General features: G+C 43.2%; 1 protein-coding gene across 1 annotated transcript in view; it reads left to right on the forward strand.

The window, feature by feature from the left end:
- Window positions 1-27197, forward strand: part of GABRA2 (gamma-aminobutyric acid type A receptor alpha2 subunit) — a 211221-nt gene that overhangs the window by 61424 nt on the left and 122600 nt on the right. The window contains exon 4 of the mRNA XM_029588398.1: window positions 25843-25910. Coding sequence (XP_029444258.1) covers window positions 25843-25910 — 68 coding nt within the window. The remainder of the gene's footprint in view (window positions 1-25842; window positions 25911-27197) is intronic.

A 27197-nucleotide genomic window follows, 5' to 3' on the forward strand; every position in this document is an offset into this window, starting at 1 on the left:
GGCATATTTTGCTTGTGCATACACTTGTTTGGCACAATGAAATGGATACCCCTTTTCTAAAAGTTGCTGACACATTTCCTTAACTTCACTTTTATTGGTGCGCAAACATCTTAAATGAAGAAATTGACTAATTGATTAACCCTTCTGTAGTTTAGTTGGATGAAAGCTATCATATCCGAGTAAACTGTTTCTTTCAGTAACGTTCCAAAAAAATAGATGATAAAATTGATCCCTCATATATGTTTATTTTAATATCCAAAAAGGACACTTTATTAGGATGGCAATTCATTGTAAACTTCAAATGAGTATCCAAACCATTAAGCCAATGCTGAAATTCCAAAAGCATTAATAATGTTTGCTTCCACATAACAAAAATATCATCTATGTAATGCTTCCAGCATTTAATCTGAGACATGCAAGTATTGGATTACAAACATTTTTCTTCAAAAGAAATAATATAAATTTGCAATATCCACTACTTAACATACGCAACAATGTAACCTTGTATCTGTAGAAAAAAATTCACCTTTAAACCCAAAACAATTATTGAAAATTGCTATCTGAGCTATCTCATATGCATACTTAGTGGGAATTTAAACCAGAGTGCTAAGATGTGTCAGTGTGTCACAGATGATTTGCAATGCTTGAGCCTGAGGAATACTGGTGTACAGTGACTCAACATTACTTAAAACTTCACATTGTTCCAAAAAACAGTGTATCAGACATGCCTTTAATATAGAATTTTTTTTATTTATTTATACTTTATTAACTTTTTCAAAATGAACATCAAAGTATTACACTTTGTACAGAAACATGGCATCATAATCGCAATAATTATACAAAGAAATATTTAAATCAGCAAATCTCGCTTTTTGTTACCTTTTAGACCACTATCACATTGGGGGGTGGAAGAAACAGTAGGAGTATATAGGTAATTATCTCAAATTCTAAAACAAATAAAGGCTACCCTATAATACCACGAATAACAAATAATGAGTATTCCTTAATCCTCTAGCATCAACTGGACTCTTTTTGATTGTATAAAGTCCTTCAACTGTTCTGGTTGGAAAAAAATATAACTATCTCGGTTATACTTCACTGCACACTTGCAGGGGAATCTCAGGAAAAATGACGCTCCCAATGCCAATGTTTCCTGCTTCAATGCCAAAAAACTTTTTCTTTTAATCTGTGGAATTTTTGTTAAATCCGGATATATTCTCAATTTTGCACCCATAAACAATGATTCCATCTTTTTGAAATATGCTCTCATTACATCTGTAAGATTTTTCTCATTGTAGAATGTTATCAAAAAAGTACTTCTTTCAGTTATTTCAAATCCCGAAGATTCTAGAAACTCCGTCAAATTGGCAAAGTCTCTTGGGGTTTCTTGTACATTCTGTCTATGCTTGCTTGGCAAAAAGTATACTTTGTCTAGGGGTGGGGTTTCTTGAGATGGAAATTCCAAAATTTCAGTGAAATATCTTTTAATTGTACCACGAGGAAATTCCCCCACCATCCTAGGAAAATTCAGTATACGTAAATTTAGATGTCTTAACGCATATTCAATCATTTCTATTTTTCTATTGATGTTACCACAATCTTAAATTATCACATTTTTCACAGATTTCACTTGCTTGATCTCATTTTCCACTTTTTCAAATTTCCCAGTTACCGCCTGCTTTTGTGTTTCAAAATTTTTATTCAACAAATCCATTTGTTGAGACAAGTTGTTAATTTTATCAGAACAGTCTCCACATGATTTTGCTATGGCAGAAGTTAGGTGCCAGAGAGCGTCTAAAGTCACCACCTCAGGCTTTTCCAAGCCTATCAGTACTCCGGTGGAAGGAACAGGAGTTCTTGCAGGCCTACCTTCACTACTTCCTGCCTGCACTTCTCCACCGACCCGATTGCACTCACCGGGCTGAGCCGCCTCCGTCTCTTGGAGGCTGGTGGCTAGAGGGTCCTGCGACACAGCTCCCTCCTCCTGCGAGCGATTGATCTCCCCTTCGGAGTCCGTCCTCGAGCGCGGGGTCAAAGTCCCTCTATGCTCCGGTGGTGACCTCTCATCAGGTGGGGATAGTGCTATTTCGTCCATGGTTAGCTCCGCTCCTCCTACTGCGGGTCCAACAGCCGGAACACTATTCCCCTGTGGTGTGGGTATTTGGGCGCACTGTAAGATGGTTCTTTGCCCAGGAGGTAGGGTGGTCACAGAGGGGTAGTTCCTCACCCTACCCTTTCTTTTTGGCGGCATTACAAAGCAGGAAAAACAAATTTACCAAGAAATTCTCACGGAGCAAACTAACAGTGCTGCCGATCAGGGCGCCATCTTGACTCCACCCCCCTTTAATATAAAATTTAACCTTGATGATAAACAGATTAAAAATTTAGCAATAAAAATAGACAGGGATGGTAACTTTCAAAGCGGTGCATGAACGCACATGTGCGTGCATTTGTCGGTCTGTGCCCTGGGACGCAGCCATTTTATAACATATGCACGTATATGCGCTCATGTTATAAAATAGCCTAACAGAGCACATAAGGGCATGCAATTTGAAGCCTGTGTGAGCAAATGGCACTTCTTCCACACAAGTGGGGGGATTTTAAAAGGCACGCTTGGCATTGCCATTGGTGGTTTTCTCAGTTCGTTCCCCATTCACCCAGTTAAGGGATAGGACTTCCAAACTCCCCTAGTTTAATAACCTCCCTTCCCCCCATTAGTCCTGACTTTTAAAACCCTGCTGATCTGCCTAGATTTTTTTTGTTTAAACTTACACGTCATCTGTAGCAGAAGTAAAGTTACACGGCAGGGGACCCTGGCACGTACCAGTGCGTGCAAGTATTTATGCGCAAATTTTAGGTTACAATCGTGGAATGCCCATGCCCTGATCATGTCCACGCCCACCCCTTTTTAAAATCTTTTCATTTGTGCACACAGCGGCAAGTACGCGCGTATCCAGGCTGCTTTTAAAATCCACTCTGCGTGCCAGCAGGACATATTCGTGCATCCCCTAATTGAAGTGCATGACAGGCTTTAAAATTCACCTTAGTGGTTCTAAGACTCTTCCCTAGCAAATACGATAGGTCATCATAGAGATTTCAATAAAGCAGGAAGAGACATTTTTCATAAAGAAATAAATTAAAGGGCTCAGGTTATGAGGTTAGAGGGAGGATAGCTCAAAGGAAATACAGGTATTTCTTTACCAGGATGGTAGATACCTGAAATAGCCAACCAGTAGAGGTGGTAGTAATCTAAACTGTGATAGAATGTTAGCACTCGGGATAGGTATAGGGAACTAGGCTAACAGTGGTGGGTGGAGAGCATAGTTAAAAAATGGCAGGGCCTGGAATATTAGACTCCTTTACAAACCTAAATGCTCACTCACATGGAACAGAAGAGGGCAGGAAGGAAAAAAGATGAGGCCAACTTGCACAGAATGGTGATACAGCTGCCTGATGTTCCCAGGAAGAGGAGGTGAAGTCAATCAACATGAAACGGCAAACAAGTCTTTGAAATATATTCTTACATATAATTGGTGGGCGGTGGGCGGCGTTGCATTTCATACCATTTGCTGCAGACTGACTTGGGTGATATTTGCAGTTAAGAAGAAGAAGAAGAAGTGATGTTCTGGAAGCAATCAAATTTGAATGATTATCAGCTGGGAGAAATTCTTAGAGCAGGGGCAACTGGACAGACTGGCTGGGCAAAATGATCTAACATTTATTATTAGTAATAAATAGGAGGAAACTTTTCAGAATAGACCCTTTGGGGTCGGATTTATCAAAGACTTGCTCCAGCTCAAATATCGCTCCTGCTTCCCCTGCCCAGTTCACTTCCCACCTCCCCCCTCTTACCCTAGCTCCGTCCCTTCAAAAATTATATAAGGCTTAATGTTATCATATACCAGTTAAAATTGTTATCAAGTTATAATGTTTCAATGTTACAATGTATTAATAATAAGACACCTTAGTCTTACTATTACACTAGTTATAATGTAAACCGATGTGATACACTCCAATGAATGTCGGTATATAACAACAAATAAATAAAAAAATAAAATATCAATATTCCTATTACAAATATTGGGATGGAGGGCAGCCCTGTGGCTCGGGCTGTAGTGCTGCACACCAACCAGATTTTCCATCTCTCTGGGTTGAGTGGGCTTCAGCACCCTGTGGCTGTTGCGCTGGGGCTGGAAAGGAAGGACGATGGCTGCTGTTAATTTGGCAGCATTTTCAGGCCAGCGAACAGAGGCGGTACTACTTAAGCCATTGGGCTGGCAGAGGGTTTCCTAGTCATTCAGGCTACATAGGGAGGTTAAAAGGTTAAGTCAGGATAAGGGAAGAGAAGGAAGAAGACAAAGTGTATTAGGATGTTTTCATTGATAAATCTGAAGTAATGTATGTAAACATGAATAATCTTCTAGACTAAAAGTAGAGCAAATGTTTGATCAATCTACCCCTTCTTGTTTTGCCAGATATATGCAGATCTACTGTAGTAATCATGCTGCAGAACTGAATTTTGCATTGAATGTATTAGATTTAAGCTATGAGATGCAATCAATTGCTGCTTTAGACAGTCAAGCAAGTGAAAAACAATGACAAATGATGATTGTGTTTTCAGATGCACTATTTAGCAATATGGGGAAACTGGTTGAAAATGTTATGTGTTATATTTAAATCAAATCAATCTGTTTATTCATGTCCTCACATTTGTGATGTAAACTACCTAGCATTATGACTCATCACTCATTTACAATAGCAGTTTCACAGCTGTGCTTCTCTGCATTATGGCTCTACTATGAGACTTGCAACCATAAACATTTTTTGCATTAAAATAATCCCACAGTACTATTATTACATTCTAATGTGGGGGAATTGGAGACAGCTTTGATGTATAGGATCTTCTTTATTTCTAATGCTCCGTTTTCAAACTCTTTTATCCAAAGAGATCGTTGCCTGGCTAGAATGATTTTATTGTGCACCATATTTCTCAGTCTGAAAAGCTTTTGTATTCAATAGCGTGCCAAAGATATTAGACATATCATGTTGTAATCTATTCCGCTCCCTTCTATTGGGTAAGAATAAGAAATCTGAACAAAACTCTATTAATTTGGGAAGAACAATTTTCAGAGCAATATAGCTGGGTAAATAGGCATTTGTCTGGGTAGAATTCCCAGGATGAACATTGTCTTCAGTGCAGTAAAAAGAGGTGTTCATGTGAGTGTGTTTAGGGATACAAAAGTAGCCCCAGACCTTCTATGTTTGGGGGTTATTCAGAATTCCCCCAAGATGTTTAAGAAATATTATTTTCTGGGCTGAGGTCCTCTTTAGGAGTCCATAGGCATACAGTTAATCTTGGGTCTTAAGCTATCTTCATTTCTTATACCTTTCCCTAGTCCCAAATTTTTCAGATTCCCTGTAAGGGGCGGTGGGGGAGAATGCTCTCCTAGGCTCTAGGCATCTATAACAGATAGTAATAATCACTAGGGATGTGAATCATTTTTTGACGATTTAAAATATCGTCCGATATATTTTAAATTGTCAAAAATCATTAGAGGCGATATTTAATAGGAATTCCCACGATTTATCATAAAAAATCGTAAATCGGGGGAAGGGGGAGGGCGGGAAAACCGGTATACTAAAACATCCCTAAAACCCACCCGACCCTTTAAAATAAATCCCCCACCCTCCCGAACCCCCCCAAAATGTCTTAAATTACCTGGGGTCCAGTGGGGGGGGGGGGGTGTCCCGTTGTGATCTTCCACTCTAGGGCCACGGGTGCATTGATGAAAATGGCGCTGGCGCCATTTTGGTTCCTGTCCCCCGACGTCACGAGCGTAGGAGATCACCCCCGGACCCCCGCTGGACCCCCAGGGACTTTTGGCCAGCTTGGGGGGGCCTCCTGACCCCCACAAGACTTGCCAAAAGTCCAGCGGGGGTCCGGGAATGACCTCCTGCACTCGAATCATGTTGCCGTAATGAAAAATGGCGCTGGCCTTAAGGCCGGCGCCATTTTGCAGTACAGCCATATGGCCATATGGCTGTACTGCAAAATATGGCGATATTGCCATACTGCAAAATATTGCCGTACTGCAAAATGGCGCCGGCCATATGGCCATATTGCTGTACTGCAAAATGGCACCGGCCGTACGGCCGGTGCCATTTTTCATTACGGCAACACGATTCGAGTGCAGGAGGTCGTTCCCGGACCCCCGCTGGACTTTTGGCAAGTCTTGTGAGGGTCTGGCGGCCCCCCCAAGCTGGCCAAAAGTCCCTGGGGGTCCAGCGGGGGTCCAGGAGCGATCTCCTACGCTCATGACGTCGGGGGACAGGAACCAAAATAGCGCCGGCGCCATTTCCATCAACGCACCTGTGGCCCGAGAGTGGAAGATCACAACGGAACCCCCCCACTGGACCCCAGGTAATTTAAGACATTTTGGGGGGGTTCGGGAGGGTGGAGGATTTATTTTAAAGGGTCGGGGTGGGTTTTAGGGATGTTTTAGTGTGCCGGTTTTCCCGCCCTCCCCGATTTACGATTTACACGATATTTAAAAAAACAAAACCGCGACGATCCGATTCCCTCCCCCCCCAGCTGAAATCGATCGTTAAGACGATCGATCACACGATTCACATCTCTAGTGTCCATGCCTCCTGCAAGTTTTTAACCTTGTGTATTGCTCCATTCAGTTTTTTTCTAACAAATTTCCTCATTTTATCATAGTCCTCCTTTTTATAGTTAAATGCTACTGCAGTTCTTTTCCTTAGTATTCGTTAGAGATGTGAATCGTGTGATCGATCGTCTTAACGATTGATTTCGGCTGGGGAGGGGGGAAGAAATCGGATCGTCGCAGTTTTGTTTTTTTAAATATCGTGTAAATCGTAAATCGGGAGAGGGCGGGAAAACCGGCACACTAAAACAACCCTAAAACCCACCCCGACCCTTTAAAATAAATCCCCCACCCTCCCGAACCCCCCCAAAATGTCTTAAATTACCTGGGTTCCAGTGGGGGGTCCCGGTGTGATCTTCCACTCTCAGGCACACTAAAACAACCCTAAAACCCACCCCGACCCTTTAAAATAAATCCCCCACCCTCCCGAACCCCCTCAAAATGTCTTAAATTACCTGGGGTCCAGTGGGGGGGGTCCCGGTGTGATGTTCCACTCGGGCCATGGGTGCATTGATAGAAATGGCGCCGGCGCTACCTTTGCCCTGTCATATGACAGGGCAAAGGTAGCGCCGGCACCATTTTGGTTCCTGTCCCCCGACGTCACGAGCATAGGAGATCGCTCCCGGACCCCCGCTGGACCCCCAGGGACTTTTGGCCAGCTTTGGGGGGCTTCCTGACCCCCACAAGACTTGTCAAAGTCCAGCGGGGGTCTGGGAACGACCTCCTGCACTCGAATCGTGTTGCCGTAATGCAAAATGGCCATACGGCCGGCGCCATTTTGCAATACTCATTGCAAAATGGCGCCACCCGTATGGCCATATTGCCGTATTGCAAAATGGCGCCGGCCATATGGCCGTATGGCCGGCGCCATTTTGCATTACGGCAACACGATTCGAGTGCAGGAGGTCGTTCCCGGACCCCCGCTGGACTTTTGGCCAAGCTGGCCAAAAGTCCCTGGGGGTCCAGCGGGGGTCCGGGAGCGATCTCCTACGCTTGTGATGTCGGGGGACAGGAACCAAAATGGCGCCGGCGATACCTTTGCCCTGTCATATGTCAGGGCAAAGGTATCGCCGGCGCCATTTCTATCAACGCACCCGTGGCCCGAGAGTGGAACATCACACCGGGACCCCCTTACTGGACCCCAGGTAATTTAAGACATTTTGGGGGGGTTCGGGAGGGTGGGGGATTTATTTTAAAGGGTCGGGGTGGGTTTAGGGTTGTTTTAGTGTGCCGGTTTTCCCGCACTCCCCCTTCCCCTCCCCCTTCCCCCGATTTACGATTTTTGACGATAAATCGGGGGAATTCCTATTATATATCGCCTCTAACGATTTTTGACGATTTAAAATATATCGGACGATATTTTAAATCGTCAAAAAACGATTCACATCCCTAGTATTCGCCCTTGGGTGATTATGTCAAATTGTATTACATTACGATCACTGTTGCCAAGTGTATCCACTGCCTTTATCTCTCTTGCATCAATTCCTGCATTCCACTAGAACTACATCTAACATAGCTCCCCTCTCATTGATTCCATGATGAACTGCTGCATGAAGCAGTTATTGATGGCATCTAGGAACTTTATCTCCTCTGCATGCCCTGATGTGACATTTACCCAATCAAAAGTTGGGTAATTGAATTCTTATTATTGTGTTGCCCATTTTACTAGCCAGTCTAATCTCTGTTAGCATTTTGCAGTCTAATTCCTCATCCTGGCCAGGCAGTATTAGGCTTCTCTATTCGTCTGGCTCCGATAGTTCCTTCCTTAAAGAGCCTACTCTGGTTCTGGAGATTGTTAGTTGAAGTCCTGGCATGCCTGTTAAAGTAGGGAAAAAAATCCCAATCTATTTGATATTGAAGGCTCATAGCACCAGAAGTCCAGTACTGGTTGCAATTTAGCTTCAAGGGAAAGGAAAAACTACCAAGCAAAAAAAAAAAAAATCTCCTCATACACAGTGGAAAAGCTTCAATATTGTGAAATTTATAATAGCAATATAGGTGGGCCCTTTTAGACCATGTTCTTCACAGTCAGTTTTCAGAATAGAATTAGGGATGTGCATTCGTTTAGAACGAATTAGGCAATTTCAACAAAATGTCACAAAATGGAAAATGTTCATTCCTACTAGGGATGTGCACAGTTTTTTTTTTTTGGTTCGTTTTCAGGTTCAGGGTGAACCATTTTGGTCCACTCCCCAAACCCGGAAAATGTTTTTGTTTTGTTTTTGGAAACGGACCGAAAAAAAAAAAACCCAACCCTTCAAATTTACTTAATTACAACCCCCCCCCCCCCACACACACACATCCCAATCCCCCCCAGACTTACTGAAAGTCCTGGTAGTCCAGCGGGGGTCCCAGGAGTGATCTTCCGCTCTCAGACCGTTGGGCCTGCCAGGAATCAAAATGGCACTGGTGGCCCTTTGCCCTTACTATGTGATAGGGGCTACCGGTGCCATTGGTCAGCCCCTGTCACATGGTAGGAGCAATGTACAACCGGCGCCATCTTAGAAAATGGCACGGGCCATCCATAGCTCCTTCCATGTAACAGGGGCTGACCAATGGCACCGGTAGCCCCTGTCACATGGTAAGGGCAAAGCGCCACCAGCACCATTTTGATTAGTGGCAGCCAACTGCCCAAGAGGGAGAGATTGCTCCTGGGACCCCACTGGACCACCAGGGCTTTTAGTAAGTCTTGGAGGGGGGGATCAGGATGGTGGTGGTGGTGGGGGGTTTGTAATTATGTAAGTTTGAAGGGTTGGGGCGGGGTTCAGTCCATTTCCAAAAAAGAAACGAAAAAAGTTTCCAGGTTCGGGGAGTGGACCAAAATGGTCCACCCGAACCCGAAAATGAACAAAAAAAAAAATTGTGCACATCCCTAGTAGGAATGAACATTTTCCATTTTGTGACATTTTGTATTAGTGTGTGCTATTTCGTTTTGTGCTCACTAAACAGAATAGCATTGATTAATACAAAATAAGATGCAGTCTTCTGTTTCAGGGTCTCTATTTAATTTCAATGCATGCTATTTCATTTTAGTGCACACTAAAATGAAGTAATAGCATGCAGTGAAATGAAATAGTGTGCACTTCAGCTAAATGAAATGAAACAAAAAAAATTGAAATTAATACAATTATCGAAACACAGTGAAATTTTTCTGCCTGCTCACCCCTAGTTTTCTAAGGGAAAAATAGCTAGTAAAATGTTTGTATATTAAAGTATCCTGTTACTATGCACCTGCTTTTTGGGCAGACATCAGAAGGGGGGGGGAATACTTCACCTTCTTTAGAAAGTGGAATAAATGAGCTATTTTCTTCCCCCACTCTAAAAACAATGGGCCGGATTTTCAAAAGGCTACGCAGGTAAATCCTGAGGATTTACCTGCGTAACCAGTCTTACGCGCGCTGGGCCTATTTTCAAAAGGCCTGGTGATGAGCGTAAAGTCCCGGGACACGTGTAAGTCCCGGGGCTTGCAAAAAGGGGTGGGGGGTAGGGGAGGGCGGAGGGGGGGCAGGGTCAGAGGCTGAAGTAAGTTTTACACAAAAAAAAAAGGGCGGGGGAGGTAGGGGAAGGGAAGGTGGGGTTGGGGGGTAGGGAACAGGGGAAGGCAGTGCGGCTCGGCGCAGGGTTGGCACGTGCAAGGTGCACAATTGTGCACCCCCTTGCGCACGCTGACCCCCGATTTTATAACATGCGCCTGTGCCTGCACGCACATGTTATAAAATTGGGAGTACATGTCTGTGCGCCGGGTAGCACACACACATGTCCGCCTGTGCGTTCCTCTTAAAATCTACCCCAATCTGAGTAAAAGTGCTCATCCTGCATAAGCTCACCTGTACTTTCAGCTGAGCTGAGGAAGGCAATTTTCAGAGATACTGATTTATCTGGGTAAGTCACCACTTACTGAGCAAGTGGCTTTGAAACCCATCCTCCACATAGATAAGTTGTTTTGTCTAGCAACAGTAACATGGAATAGACTTAGTTTTTGGGTACTTGCCAGGTTCTTATGGCCTGGATTGGCCTCTGTTGGAAACAGGATGCTGGGCTTGATGGACCCTTGGTCTGACCCAGTATGGCATGTTCTTATCTTCTTATGTTCTTATCAAGTATTTTTGATAATAGAAGGTTTCATCTTTGGAATAATTTGAGGGGAGTGCTTGGCAACAGTGTTTGGAACAAAAAAGTCTGGGGGTACTTTCTGTGACTGAAAATTGCTGAAGCCAAGGGTGTGTTTTTATTTCTCACAGGAGCATGCAGTAAAACTGAACCTCACTAGAAGCATTCCTTTCTTTTGATGATCTTTCCCAACTCTTTCCAGTGATTGCCCTATTATTTCGTGAATGGTAAATCAGATTTTAGCTAGCAAACCTGCATGCTTTCACCACAAATGGTTGAACAGGGGGGGTGGGTTAGGTAGGGGAAGGGAGGGGAAGGGAGGGGAAGGGGAGGGGAGGGCGAAAGAAAGTTCCCTCTGTATCTTCCCTTGAGTTTTGCTAATAGCTTTTTCCAAAATATTTTGTTTTCTTGGGTCAGCCTGCCTACTTAGCAGTAGTGATGAATGTGTAGAAGACTCAATTTTAATTCCTGGGCCAAGGTTCTGCTCAGGCTGGCAAAGAAGGGAGATGCTGTGTAAGGAGTGTTTACAGCACCAGAGTGAGAGGAGGGAGGGAGGAAGTGTTTCAGTCACTACACAGTGGCAACACCTTCTGGCCAGATGCAGGGTGCATGCATTCTGGGTTCTGGAGCGATGTGTGGTCTATAGCAGGGAAAGGCATCTTCGATCTTCGAGTGCCACAAACAGGTCTGGTTTTCAGGATATCCACAATGATAATGCATGAGATATATTTGCATACAGTGGAGGCAGTGCATACAAATACATCTCATGAATATTCATTATGGGGTAGATTTTTAAAAAAAGCGCGATCCCGTACTTTTGTTGGCTCACCAGATGCAAACAAAAGTACGCTGGATTTTATAAGATACGCGCGTAGCCGCGTGTATCTTATAAAATCCTGGATCGGCGCGCGCAAGGCTGCCGATTTTGGGCAGCCGGCGCGTGCCGAGCCGCGCAGCCTGACTCCGTTCCCTCCGAGGCCGCTCCAAAATCGGAGTGGCCTCAGAGGGAACTTTCTTTCGCCCTCCCCTCACCTTCCCCTCCCTTCCCCTACCTAACCCACCCTCCCGGCCCTATCTAAACCCGCCCCCTACCTTTATCCATGGATTTACGCCTCCCGGAGGGAGACGTAAATCCACGCACGCCAGCGGGCTGCTGGCACGCCGAGACCCGACCCGGGGGCAGTTCCGGAGGGTGCGGCCACGCCCCCGGAATGCCCCGGGCCGAAACCACGCCCAGGGCCCGCCCCCGAAATGCCGCATCCCGCCCCCAAAACGCCGTGTCGTTCGGCCCCGCCCCCAACACGCCCCCTAAAAAAAACCCCGGGACTTACGCGCGTCCCGGGGCTCTGCGTTCGCCAGCGGCCTATGCAAAATAGGCGCGCCGGTGCGCAAGGCCCTGCTCGTGTAAATCCGGGCAGATTTACGCGAGGAGAGCTTTTAAAATCTGCCCGTATGGGCATCCTGAAAACCAGACCTGTTTGTGGCACTCAAAGACCCCTGATCTGACCAAGCCACTGACCAAGGACATCATTGTAATGGTCGGGCTAAGTAGGCGGTTATAAAAAAGGGAAGAAACCCTGGGCTGTTGTACATGAAGTGGAGGAGTTAGTAGCCTAGTGGGTAAAGCAGCAAGCTATGCACTAGAAAAACAAATGTTCAATCCTGCTGATGTTCCTTGTGACCTTGGGCATATCACTTCCCTTCTGATGTCTTGGGTATAAACTTAGATTCATCAAGCCACAATGTTTCATCGCAGGGGGATGTTACCCTGAAAAAATGTTGCACAGTATGTTGGTTTGTCTAGCGGTAAAATGCTATGGGACAATACAATTCTGCATCGGCCCTTTAAGCACAATAGCTGCCCCAATCTCACAGGACCACCATTGCCTTAAAGGGGTGATGCCTGAAAAAGGAAAAATGTCTGTGTGGGGGATCAAAGCTGACACTCTGCTCACCCCAGGGCTGCCTTTTGAGGTGGCCCTGACCACAAAAGGTAAAACCACACAGGAAATTTTTCAATCCCCGGAGCACACAAATACTGGGAGTTACACACTTGGGAATGGGGGAAGGGGGAGGCATTTGGGGTTCCCTATACATCCAAAGATTTGATTTGACCACTTTGAGTGGCAGCCCCAGAGTGAGCAGGGTATCAGCTTTGACCCCTACTCAACTTTTTCATTGTTGGTGCGGGTCTTTTTTTTTTTTTAACAGCCTGGCCCTTTAAATCTAACGCGGGACCCTTGGGACCTGTGTTAGGGTCCTGAGGCTCCCGCATTAGATTACTGTTTTCCAAGGAGGTGTTGTTAACTTATCAGAGCTGACAACTTTCTAAGTTGGTTGCGATAAGTTATTAACATCAAATTGCCCATTAATGAGTTTCTTTACATGGATTTGCAAAATAGTTCAATGCAATAGGGAGGGAATCTGGGCAGGGCCATGCAAATTATCACATATATCGTGCGATAAACAACATATATTGTACAATATACGCTGTTTAATGTGCATTAGAGCCCTATCATAGCTTAGGTCCATCTTCCAATTATATTGTAAGCTCTCTGGGGATAGGGAAATACCTACAGTATTTAAATGTAATTTGCTTTGAAGTGTCAGAAAGCAGAATATAAATTATAAATGTTCATTGCTCCTTAGTCAAATAGAAGTCAATTTGACTGAGCTTGAAGCCCAATGGAACAGGAAGAAACTGCAGAACTAAAAACTAAACTCGCATTGGCAGATTGAACTGTGAATTAGGTGACTCTGTCCAGTGAACACTTAACCAGCTGCTGATTCATGACAAAAATAAGAAAGAAAAAAAAGAAAAAAAAAGAAATAAAACTCTAAACATATCTAAGACTTTTATCTATTTGGAGCAGTAAGGCTTTTTTTTTCAAATCTCTGTAATTTTCATTGCAACCTTTGGCAAAAAAAATTATTATAGAGTATAGTATAATAGGGGCTGCAGAGTAAAGATGGCCGGCGCCATCTTTAAAGATGGCGCCGGCCATCCAGTGCTCCTACCATGTGACAGGGGCCGGCCAATGGCACGGATACCCTGTCACATGGTAAGGGCAAAGGGGCATCGGCGCCATTTTTTTTTTTAGAACAGCTGATGCCTGGGAACGGGAAATCTGTCCCCGAGGCCCCCCTGGATCTCTCCTCTCCCCGAGGCCCCCCTGGATCTCTCCCCAAGGCACCCCCAGGCCCCCCTGGACCACCAGGTAATTTTAAAAGGTTTTGGGGGGGTCGGGAGGGTGGGGTCGATTTAAAGGGTCGGGTGGGTTTTTTTTTTTTAGTGGTGCGGGCCTCCCTAAAAAAAAAGGGTCGGGAGGGTGGGGGAGGCTAAGGGGGGGCAATTTAAAGGGTCGGGTGGGTTTTTTTTTTTATCGGGCCATCGGCGCCATTTTAATTAGTGGCAGCCAAAATGGCGCTGATGGCCCGAGAGCGGGAGATCGCGCCGGGACCCCCCCCCCCCCACTGGACCACCAGGTAATTTAACATTTTGGGGGTGTTCGGGAGGGTGGGGGAAGGTAAGGAATTGGTTTTAAAGGGTTGGGGTGGGTTTAGGGGTTGCTTTGGTGTGCTGGTTTTCCCGCCCTCCCCCAAATAATTCCCGTGCCTTATTTAACGATATAATACAAATGCCCCTGATAAATCGGGAGCATTTGTATTGTATCGTGCACTCTAACGATTTAGGACGATTTTAAAATTATCTGACGATAATTTTAATCGTTCAAAAATGATTCATATCCCTAATATTCAAAGGCAGACTTATCTGGGTAAGGCCCACTGAATATCCAGATAAAACTATAACTTTAACCAGACAACTTATCTACTCATTGGCTTTCTGGATATTGGTTCAATGTTGTCAAGTATGTTATAGAGCAGGGATGCTCAAACTGGTCCCTGGGCCCCCCACTCCCCCCTGCAAGCCAGTTGGGTTTTCAGGATACCCCTAATGAATATGCATGAGAAATATTTGCAAAGGAACTGTTGTATACAAGTAAATCTCATGCATATGCAGTAAACAGATGAAATGTCACCCCCTTCGGTTGAACTGGATTTTTAAAAATATATGATCAATAAAATTAATGGGACACAAAATTCCTTTTAACAATACATAGACTATTATGGGTATGATACAAAATGGGAGAAAAGTCGTAGTAAATCTGCTCTGTATACTATTTTTAATACTTCATTTAAATTTCTCCTATGATTTGTTTAAGAGACATCAGAGGCTAATTTGTACTGAGCATAGAGTACATGTCGCTTAATTAATTTAATGTTAGCCACGAGTATGTTTGCCGATTCAGAAAGGAATCTAATTCCCACATCTCATTAATTATAAACGTTTCTGCAAAGTTCATACTGAAACTTGCTTAGAATTTGGAAATACTGTGAGCAATAGCAATCTAGTTTATTTTCTAACTTTTGGTGTCACAGTATAGATGGTAAAACCATCAGCTCTTGCAGTGCCCCAAATATTAATACTAGATCAAAAAACTGGTGCAAATATATATATATATATTTTACAAATTTACTTTTTTATATTCATATATTTAATTTCAAAATACAAGAGCTAAAGTACTGAACATGTGCAGGTAAATTTTCATAAGGATTTACATGTTTAAATGTAATTACTATCGTACCAATATCCAAAAGCCATTTACTTGTGTAAAGTGCACTTACACAACCAAATCCTATGGAAAATTCAATGGCATATATTGTAGAAATTTTCAAAAGCCTACTTACTCGAGTAAAAGTCATTTACTCGTGTAAAGCTCAGTTTTAAACATATAAATGTTTTTTAAAATCAGTCCCTATGAATATACATTATAATATATCTCATTTTGATACATTACTGCATACATAACACCATTGCAACAAAACCCTTTTCATAGTTCTTAAAAGAAAAAATGGCAAAGAGGAAAAGGAAAAACCTCAGACAGCAAAAACAAAATTATAAAACTATGCAGTTCTCAGCCTAGAGAGCTGCCATGACAGGAAAAGAAAACCCTTTTCTTTAATCAAACATTCTATTTATTTTACTTCCGTTTTTACCAGTGCTGCAAGGTTTGTTGCAATCTTCAAGGCATGATGAGATTTAATCAGTATTAAAAATGTCCAAGAATTCTCTAAAAACCACACACATTTTTGAAAGCTTAAGTTCGACTCAGACAGCAAATGCAGTACTGATCTTTGGAAACAAAATGCCAACATGGCCATGCTTTGCTGCCATGAATGCTGCTTCAGGGCTTCCTTTCAAACATTAACTTTCAGTGAATTCTACCTGCTTAAGCTTCAGCTGTGTGATAGGTACCACATTTTAGGATCTGTACTGCACAGTCTCTTTAATTTAATTTAATGTCTTTTGTATTGTTTCTTTATCCTGTTACCAACCCCCCACTCTCTTTCCCCCTATATCATATTATTCTGCTGCATTCTGTCATCTTCACCGTTGTCATCGCTCCACCTCCTGTCTATTTTACAGATGTAATCCTCTCTGTAATCCTGTCTACCTCGTGGAAGTAACCCTCTTTGTAATCCTGAACTTTGCTCCTTGTACTGTTGTAGGGGAGTGAGTAAAAATCACTTAAAAAAATAACGGGCGGATTTTCAAAGCCCTGCTCGCGTAAATCCGCCCGGATTTACGCAAGCAGGGCCTTGCGCGCCGGCGCGCCTATTTTCCATAGGCCGCCGGCGCGCGCAGAACCCCGGGACGCGCGTAGGTCCCGGGGTTTTCGGAAGGGGGCGTGTTGGGGGCGGGGCCGAACGACGTGGCGTTTTGGGGCGGGGCACGGCGTTTCAGGGGCGGGCCCGGGGGCGTGGTTTCAGGCCGGGGCATTCCGGGGGCGTGGCTGCACCCTCCGGAACTGCCCCCAGGTCCGGTATCGGCGCGCCAGCAGCCCGCTGGCGCGCGTGGATTTACGTCTCCCTCCGGGAAAAGTAAATCCATGGATAAAGGTGGGGGGGGGGGTTTAGATAGGGCCGGGGGGGGTTGGGTTAGGTAGAGGAAGGGAGGGGAAGGTGAGGGGAGGGCGAAAGAGCGTTCCCTCTGAGGCCGCTCCGATTTCGGAGCGGCCTCGGAGGGAACGCATGGCTGCCCAAAATCGGCAGCCTTGCGTGCGCCGATCCAGGATTTTAGAAGATACGCGCGTATCTTATAAAATCCAGCGTACTTTTGTTTGCGCCTGCTGCGCAAACAAAAGTACTTGCGCTATTTTGCACCTTCTCTGTCTGCTGCACAAAAGTACATGCGCTATTTTGCACCTTCTCTGTCTGCTGCACAAATAGCAGGTGAAAGCTACATGGATGCTTCTAACATGTATTGTGGGTTCCCACGGCCGGGTCCTCACCTCTCCTGCTGCCTGTCTTCTGCTGGTCGTGGCGTTCCCCGCTCGCCTCCGTGCTGTAGATGGACCTTCCCGCAGCGTTCTCCCCACGAGGGGAGCAGCTTCCTTAGAAATAAAAGGTGAGACAGGTTAGGGCCCTTCAGCGCAGAAAAGCGACGACTGAGGAGGGATATGATAGAGGTTTATCAGATCATGAGTAGGGTAGAACAGATAAATAGGAGACAGTTGTTTACCCTTTCAAATAATACTAAAACAAGAGAAAACTCCATGAAACTAAGAAGCAGAAGATTTAAAACAAATCATAGAAATTATTTTTTTCACTCAGTGCACCTTCAAGCTATGGAATCTGTTCTCAGAGGTTGTGGTCAAGATGATTAGCATAGCAGAATTTTAATAAAGATTTAATGAAGTTCATGGAGGAAAAGTGCTTAAACAGTTATCAGCAAGGTAGACTTGGAAAAGCCATGGCTTATCCTTGGGGGATAAAAAACAAGAAATAGATCTCCTTTTTATGACGGCCACTGTTGAAGAGATGATAAGAACATAAGAAAATGCCATACTGGGTCAGACCAAGGGTCCATCAAGCCCAGCATCCTGTTTCCAACAGTGGCCAATCCAGGCCATAAGAACCTGGCAAGTACCCCAAAACTAAGTCTATTCCATGTTACCATTGCTAATGGCAGTGGCTATTCTCTAAGGGCCGGATTTTAAATGATGATGGGCTTGAGGCACTTTGGTCTGACCCAGCATTGCATATCTATGTTCTTTTTTTAAACAATTAGGCCCCGAGTACCCTCAATTTGAGGGGTATAGCAGCTGATGCTTCAGAATGACCTTTTAGACCTCAAGCAGAATTGACGGCAGAATTTTCATTTCTCAAGGGCGTCAGTGATTTTTTTTCCCCTATTCAGTTTATTTAAAATGAAAAATTGCATTACAAACCACATAGGGAAAAAAACAGAAAACAAAGTAAAAAAAAAAAAAATCAGATCCTGGCACCTTGCTGCCAAAAAAATAAAAACAGGCATTCTGAATATGGCCCCTATCCCGGGCTTATGGCCAGCATCCAGACCTCCCCTTCTCCCTCTCTCTCAATTATTCTATCTGCTTATTTGTCACGAGTCAAGAGTGATATCCAGTTGCTCCTTCTCCACTGGTGCTGTTTTTCATGTCATCAGTCTCAGGATGGCCAATAAAAATTGGAAATTTTGCCATACTTGTATGGCGCTGACTGACAAAAGGCACCAGCACTATTTTTTTGTACAGCAAAATTTCAAAATGGTGTCTGCTTTGTATCTGCCGTTGCTATTATGAAAAACAGCAATGGGAGGGCAGGGCACCTTGGAATTGCTCCTGCCCTATGAAGATTCAGCAAATGAGATAAGAGACAGGAGAGAGCGGTTAAGTCCTAGGAGGAATTTTTTTTTAAATGTAGAATCCTCTTTTTTTTTTTTTGATCAATGAATGGAATGAAAATTAATGAAATTTTGTTCAGTATTCTTTTAATTTGTTTTCGATATGAAATTATACAGAAAATTTTGCTTCAAATGAAAACACATTGCTGTTTATTTTTGTAAGGGTTATATGTATTATAATATCTTGCGGGATAAAACATATCACTCTGAGTACTATGTACTTATCACACCTATTGGGATTGTTAATGATTTAATGAGAAATATCAAACATGTAAATCCTCATGCAAATTAGGAATAATTGTCATTAGGCATTGTCACATGTTAAAACATGTGAAAAACTAATATTTAGTCACCACACAGGGATGGTAACTTTTAAACAGATACGCAGATGCACATGGTCGTGCATTCATCAGCCTACATCCAGGGACGAGGCTGTTTTATAACATATGCGCGTATATGTGTGCATGTTATAAAATAGGCTGAATGTGCGCACACGTGTGTGCAATTTTAAGTGGACGCGCGCCTATGAGCACAAATGTTGCTTCTACCGCATAAGTGGGGGGATTTTAATAGACACATGCACTAATGCTATTACCAGTTTCTCCAGTTCACTCCCTGTTCAGCCAAGTAAGGGATAGGACTTCCAAACTCTCCTAGTTTAAAAGTCTCCCTTCTCCCGAGTTAGCCCTGACCCTTAAAACCCCACTGATCTAACTATTTAGCTTTATTTTATTACTTACACGTCTTCCATAGCAGAAGTAAAGTTGTGCAGCACGGGACCCTGGCACGCTCCTGTGCACGTTATTATTTAGGTGCTGATTTGAAGTTGAAAGCCAGGAATGCCCATACCCTGCCCAGATGATGCCCATGCCCCGCCCATTTTTGGAAATTTTCATTTGTGCATACAGCGGGAGATACGCACATACTCAGGTGGATTTTAAAATCTGCTCAGCGTGTACCAGCCCAGCCCAACATATTCACGAAATCTCCTGGTTTGGGTGCTCATCGGGCTTTTAAAATTTACCTTAAATCAAGACTTACAACAACCGAGCTAGAGGCAAACTAATTACTCACCAGCTGTCCAGTTGGCCAAGGGATGTTATAGGGCCCTTTAGGATCCTTCAGTGACTTGCTAGAAAATGTTTGACTACCTAATATCTGATGTGCCAAAGGCATGCCAGTTTCTCTTGCTCAGGTGATGGTCTCTTAGCCTATGACTGTCTTAAACCCTCTTTTTTTCTCCCAAGCTTGGTTATCTATGTCTACTAAGGTGCATTGTGCGGAATGTTGATGCCAGCTGCCAATAAAATCACAGTAGAGCAGGACCATATTTAACTTGCTACTGTTCAACAGGTTTTGAGTTTCCATTTACTGATTAGAAGCCTGTTGTCACACAACTGTTACATAATCAGAATTTATAACTTTTCTATCATCACTTCCTGTGACTATTAAGAGGTCAATTTTAAAAGCATTACTTATGTAAAAATGCCCAGTAAAAGTGTATGTAGGCCGTGAATGAACAACATGGATTTAAAAAGCCACAAAGTACATATGTGTATATATACTTGTGCGCACATCAAAAATAAGAGGGTGGAAAAGGGGTGGGGAATGGGCGGGGCATTGTCATTCCAGGGTGGTGCCAACAGTTACCCGTGTAACTCCGTATTTTAAAACTGGAGACCACGTTATTTGCATAACTTTACTGCTGCTCCAGATGGGGAACAAGTCTGTAGATCTTGAGATTTAGAGCTTATAGGACAGGTGAGAGGGCTAGGCCTACAGGGGACATACAGGATGAAGAACCAAAGGTATCTTGAAGGTCTCAATATTAACTGGGCAAAATGGTGGACTAATTGAAATAATTGGGTTTTCCCTCAAGTAAACATGTTTTAAAATCCACCTACATATGTGTTTAAAAGCTAGCAAAGTCCTAGGAAAGATAAGTGAAGCTGTATAAAGCCGATTCCTGAAAATAAAACTGGTAGAATCGACGATTGGGACAACTATCGTCCAATATCCAATTTGTCTTTTCTATCAAAAAGTACTTGAAAAAGCAGTATTAACTTAACTTGTAAATCACTTGGAAGACCAAGATAGCCTCCTCCCAAATCAATTCGGATTTAGGATACCTATATGAAAGCAATACCGCAAGAACTATCACATCTTAAATTAACATTAAACTCTAAAAAGACTGAAAACATTTAGTTAAGTAGAAACTCATTGATAGCTAAACCACCGACTCTAGACCAGGGTAATTTTCAGATAACTCCCTCAAACCAAGTACGGGACTTCAGAATCCAGCTAGATGAGAACCTTACTATGAAAAAGCACATTAATAAATTAATTAAGACAGGTTATGCCAAGTTGTGTATATTAATCGATTGAAACATTTACTAACTTTTGAAGACTTCCGAACTGTATTGCAAACTCTAATTTTCTCAAACTTAGACTTCTGTAACTTATTATTTCTAGGACTTCCTGCATGTCTCTCAAAACCATTACAAGTAATTCAAAATGCCTCAGCAAGACTTTTATTAGGAACTAGGAAATTCAATCACATTACACCCTCGCTGATTTCACTACACTGGCTGCCAGTACAATCCCAAATCTATTTTAAAGTATTAACGCAATATTCAAAATCATTCACTCGAGTTACACCAGTATGATAGGCATGACATTACAACCATAGGCACCGCAGTGAACACTCAGATCTCAAAATAAAGGACTACTGAATGTCTCTACAATACGGAGCACACACTTGACGCAAGTAAGAAATCATGATTTCTCCACAGCAGGGTCAAAACTTTAGAATTCCCTACCTGAGATATTACAACTGATACCAGAGAGAAAGAAATGTGAGCTACAAACATGGCTTTTCAAAAATGCATACAACCTAACTTAAAACAGCAGAATGTAGAGATTGTCTATAACAAGAACAAGAGAAACTAATTGATACATGAAAAATAAATGTAAAGAAGATTATAAAAGTTCCACGCACGGAACAAAATGTGAAATTTGTTATATTAATTTATTTTCTATACTTCACATCTTTTGCTCTACATCCTTAGTTAATATGTAGCGGAACACTTCATTTGATAGATGTTAATGCCTTTTGATGAATAGATGCTAATGCCTGTTGATGAATATTAACCCAGTAACCCGTCATTCCATGCTGATGTAAAACTATGAATGTTATTTTTGTAAACCGATGTGATCGTTACATGGAATGACAATATATAAAATTTCAAAATAAATAAGCAAATAAATAGATAAATAAAGTGAAGTACATTTTCTCAAGCAATCTCTTAAGATTAGATGCATACTTACGTGCAGGAGGTGTATTTTAAAACATACATGCACAAGTGCATGCACAATTTAAAATTGCAATGTATCTCCACTTGTGCACTGATACTCGCATGTATGGGCACACTCTCACTTTTTTTTTAAATAGCCTGTAAATTATTCCATGGTGTCTTGCAAAAAATGTAGTTGTTTATTATCTTATCTATGATCTTGTTTCTTTTATGTATTTTCTTTAGCATTGACTTTTTCTTTCTCCCTATTGTAGACATTTCTGATGTCCATAATCTTCACTACTTTATGCCCAGAATTGCCTTTCATAAAAGTAACAATTAGGGAAAGCATGCCAAGGCAAGACTTCAGGAATGCTTTCCAATATAGATTTGTAGAAGTGCTATGTGTGAGCGTAGGGTTTGTGATATGTTGTGATCTTCCTCCTTTGAGCTTCTGTGCTGGTGGTTTGATTTTTATTTATTTATTTTATTTAATGAGTTTTATATACCGTCATTCGGAAACGTCAAAAATAACGCCTTCATAACGGTTTACAAAATATAAGGTTACAGGGATGAGGGGGTAAACAGGATTTCAAGATACAAACTGTTGTTAAGCAAAGGTTATAACGTATAATGTTACAGAAAATTTATAGAAACATAGATGTGATGAATTTCATTTCTTGAAGGAGGATTGGAATGTGAAGTAATTTTGTTGTTCATTGGGTGAGTTGGTATGCTTTGTTGAACAACCAAGTTTTTAGCTCTTTTTTGAAGGTTTTTAGGTTTTCTTGAGTTCTAAGCTCAGTTGGTAGTGAGTTCCAAATTTTTGGGCTGCCAAGGGAGATTGCTCTGTTTTGGGTTGAGGTGAGTTGATTTGAGTGCGTTGGTGGTGTTTTTAGGAGTCCCTTATTTGCTGATCTAAGGTTTCTTCTTGGTGTATGTAGTTGTATATAGGTACTTAGCCAATTTTCTTGTTTTTCGTATATAATTTTATGTAAAATGAATAGGACTTTGTATTCAATCCTGTATCTAATTGGTAGCCAGTGAAGTGCAATGAGTGTTGGAGTGATATTGTCATGCTTTTTTGATCCTGTGAGGATTCTTGCAGCTGCGTTCTGCAGGATCTGTAGTGGGCGAATGGTATTTAGAGGTAAGTTGAGTAGGAGAGAGTTGATACATAATTATCATGGGCATGGTCATCACAGCTATCTGGCTTTTGGCTTTTGGTTGTTGGGCAGCAAGTTCATCTTATGACCAAGCCTTCAGATATGTGATTAGTTTGTCTGACTGACTGTAGGGGACACCTAGCTTGCCAGAATGCTATGCAAGCTCTTATTGGCTTATTGGTGCAGATCTTATTTGGTCACGATGACTTATTCAGAAAAAGGTCAACAGTATGTTCCATCTGTGGCTAGTTGATGAGACCTTTTCCTGTAATGTTTTGCGCTCAGTCTGGTCACGTCTTTTTGTCAGTGCTTCTTGCTCTTAACTCCCATCCTGCTTTCTTTTGGTATTATATCTAAGGAAACTAAACTCAGATCTATCTCACTGTTAATGTATTCTCCCCCCACCCACCAGGTTTCCCACATGTTTGCTCTACACAGTTGCATCGAAAGCTTGTGATTACCGAGAAACAGCATGAAGCAAAAAGAGAAAAAAAACCCCTAATTGTTGTAAACTGAGTTTCAGATTCTACCTTATTGCGTAACCTTATAAAATAAAGACAACAAATGGCCACTATATTATAAAATAGCCTGACTAAGTGCACTTGTGCACGCAATTTAAAGTGGACACGTGCCTATTTGCGCAAATGCTGCTTCTACCATATAAATGGAGGGGATTTTAATAGATGTGCACTGACACCATTACCAGTTTTCCCAGTTCAGTCCCAGTTTACCCAGGTAAGGGATAGGACTTTCAAACCGTCCTAGTTTAATAGCCTGCCTTCTCCCCTGTTAGCCTCAACCTTTAAAACCCTGCCAACTTAGCTATTTATCTTTATTTTATTACTTACATGTCCTCCATAGCAGAAGTAAAGTTACACAGTAGGGGACCCAGGCACACACCTGTGCACATAATTATGTACATGCAACCAAAACAAAATTAGATCGGTGTCAGGAAATACTTTAATTAAAGGTAAAAACCAGGGCCCGACTCGGGCCGAGTTTTGCCCATACAACGTGGGGCACTCAGGAGTGGATTTTAAACGGAGTGCACGGCCGTCCATGTGGACACGGTTCCCGGCACATGCACATAGAAGCGCTGATTTTATAACATGCGTGCACCGGTGCGGGCACGTTATAAAATCAGATGGCCGCACGCAGATGCGCGCCATATTTTAAAGGTTGCGTGTGCATGTGTGGGTGGCGCACGCAGGGGGGCGAATTTTTGAAAAATATGCACAGCGACGCAATCGGGCCTTCCCCAGTTCCCTCCCAGACCACTTCCTCCCTCTTCCCCTCTCCTCCCCACCCTCTAAACCAAACTTACCTTTCCCTAAATTTTTTATTTTATTACTTACTGTTCCTCTGGAGCAGTAAGTAATCTCCACACGCCAGCCGGCTGCCAGCACACGCTTCCCTGGAACAGTGGCTAATGGCCACTGTCCCTGCCAGACTCTGTCCCGCCCTGCCCCCTCCTCGCTCAGACCACACCCACACCTTTTTAAGGGCCTGCCACTTTTGCATGGACCAGATTTTATGCGCGTAGGCCTTTGAAAATTTGACCTTGAGGTTCCCTGTCACGTAATTTTACTTCTGCTATGGATTACGTGTAAGTAATAAGGATCAAGTAATTTCTGAGGGGTTTAAAGGGGCTGGAGTAACTGGGGGGAGGGTAGGCTATCAAACCAATGGGGGAGGGTGTTTGGAGGACCTAACTTTTAACTGGATGAACTGGTGGACGAACTGGTAAACTAGGAATGGCATGTGCGCTCCTTTTAAAATCTCCTGACCGATGGGGAAGAAGGGATTTGCATACTCACTTAAAATTTGGCACACATATGCACACACTCAGGCTATTTTATAACATGTGTGCATATAGGTGCGCATGTTATAAAATAGCCTTATTCCTGGGCGAGGGCCGGCCTGCGTGCTGGTTTGAAAGTCACCGTTGCTAAGTGAGGAGCACACTGTAAAAGGGCGGGGCAGTTGCAAAGCCAGCAGACAATGCTCAAGGATTTCAGAATTAAATTCTCACACGGGATCTGCAGCACAATCCTTGCAGTTGCACAGTGTTTCGGAAGTGTAGTACCAGTGGCAACAGCTGGCTACCACCAAGTTTTCAAAGTGAAACTGTGGGGAGTTCCCCTTTAAACCTTTGCTTGCATTGCCATAGGCTTTAAAAATTGCCATTTGTAGCATGGGAAAAATTCCAGATTCATTTAACACAAATCATTGTTTACAATTATTGATAGTAATGCAGGTCTTGAATCACTTAGGCCTGGATTTTCTAAGGTCGCAGACTTTAGAAAATCCTGAGGTAACGGGAGGTGGGGAGGTGAAGCGGGGGGTGGGCCAGCAAAAGTCGGCAACAATCGCACCTCCACGGTGCGATCGCTGCCGGCTTTCACACCCAATAGCGCTATCGTAAAAGATGGTGCTATTGGGCGCAAAACTCGCAGTGAAAAGGGTCCTTACGTTTTCACCATCAGCGAAGTCGTTGCGGGGTCCGCCCAGACTCCTCCCCTTCCGGAGCGGACTCCGTCCCAACTCCGCCCCGATTTAGCTATCGCAAGCAAAGGCTTTTGAAAATGACCCCCTTAATTTGTTTCTTTGGTCTACTTAAATGGGTTTTTTTTATTTTTTTATTTTTTAAGTTTTACATTGTGTGTTGTAGTCCATGGCTATTTAGGAGATGATACATTTTCCTGTAATTTGTTTTCTTTTTTGCTTTGTATTTTTATTCTCTTGCTTTTACTTGTTATGTTTATGGCATTGTAATTATAAAATATCATAAATAAATAAAAATATTTTGCATTGTGTTAAGTATGTGCTTCTTTTATCAGACAGGGTAACAGAAGTCAAGACGGATATCTATGTGACCAGCTTTGGCCCTGTTTCTGATACAGATATGGTAAGTCCCAAATGATTTTTTTTTTTTAATTCACAGTAGGATGAGAAGCACAATATTATCAGTCTTTAGTCTTCAGGTATTAAGAAATAAGAAATACAAATAAAAAAAATCACCATATATGTGTTATTCAATAATAGTTAGGGGCAGATTTTCAAAGGCTACACATGTAACATACGCACATAACCCGAGAAATTCTGCCCCTGCATGCGCTGAGCCTATTTTACATAGGCTCGGTGGCGGGTGCAAGCCCCGGGATGCACGTATGTCCCGGGGCTTGCAAAAAGGGGCGTTCCGTTGGCGGAGCCGTGGGCAGGGCGCTGGCCCGGGGGTGGGCCAGGGGTGGGACTGAGGCTTCCGGCACAGCCGCCGTGCCGAGGGATGGTGTGCCAGAGGCAGGCATAACTTTCGAGATAAAGGTCAGGAGGGGGTTTTAGTTAGGGCTAGGGGGCGGGTTAGATAGGGGAAGGGAGGGGAAGGTGGGGGGAAGGTGGGGGCAGAAGGAAAGTTCCCTCCGAGGCTGCTCCGATTTCGGAGCGGCCTCAGAGGGAACGGGGAAAGTCATTGGGGCTCCCCTAGGGCTCTGCACGTGCAAGGTGCACAAGTGTGCACTCACTTGCACGTGCCGACCCTGGATTTTGTAACATGCGTGCGGCTCCGCGCGCATGTTATAAAATCGGGCATAGATTTGTTCTCACCGGGTTATGCGAACAAATCTACGCCCTCGCGCTGTTTTTAAAATCTGGCCCTTATTGAATAACTACAGAAAGTATGGGCCAAAAACTCGAATAAATGGTTAGTGAGAATTTAAAAACAATTTTTCATTTTACACTTATCATTTAATACGTTCCTCAGGCTTATGAAAATGCCTTGTTGTTTTTCTGCTATAGACAGGTTGAAAGAATGTAATGTTCAATAGAGCTTAAAGAGACAGAGACAATCAAAGATATCTTGCACAACCCTGCTCATCTGAATTCATGGGCCCGGGGCTCCCTCATAGGCCGATACAGTACAGTGCGCTCCGGTGGAGCGCACTGTTAACCCGCGATTGGACACGCTTTTTCGACGCGCTAGCTTTACCCCTTATTCAGTAAGGGGTAATAGCGCGTCGAAAACGTGCGTCCAACCCCCCCCCCCCGAACCTAATAGCGCCCGCAACATGCAAATGCATGTTGATAGCCCTTTTAGGTATTCCTGTGCGATTCAGAAAGCAAAATGTGCAGCTAAGCCGCAAATTTTACTTTCAGAAATTAGTGCCTATCCAAAGGTAGGCGTTAATTTCTCTGGGCA

Source organism: Rhinatrema bivittatum, chromosome 1 (assembly GCF_901001135.1).
Source record: "Rhinatrema bivittatum chromosome 1, aRhiBiv1.1, whole genome shotgun sequence".
NCBI classification, from domain to species: Eukaryota; Metazoa; Chordata; class Amphibia; order Gymnophiona; family Rhinatrematidae; genus Rhinatrema; species Rhinatrema bivittatum.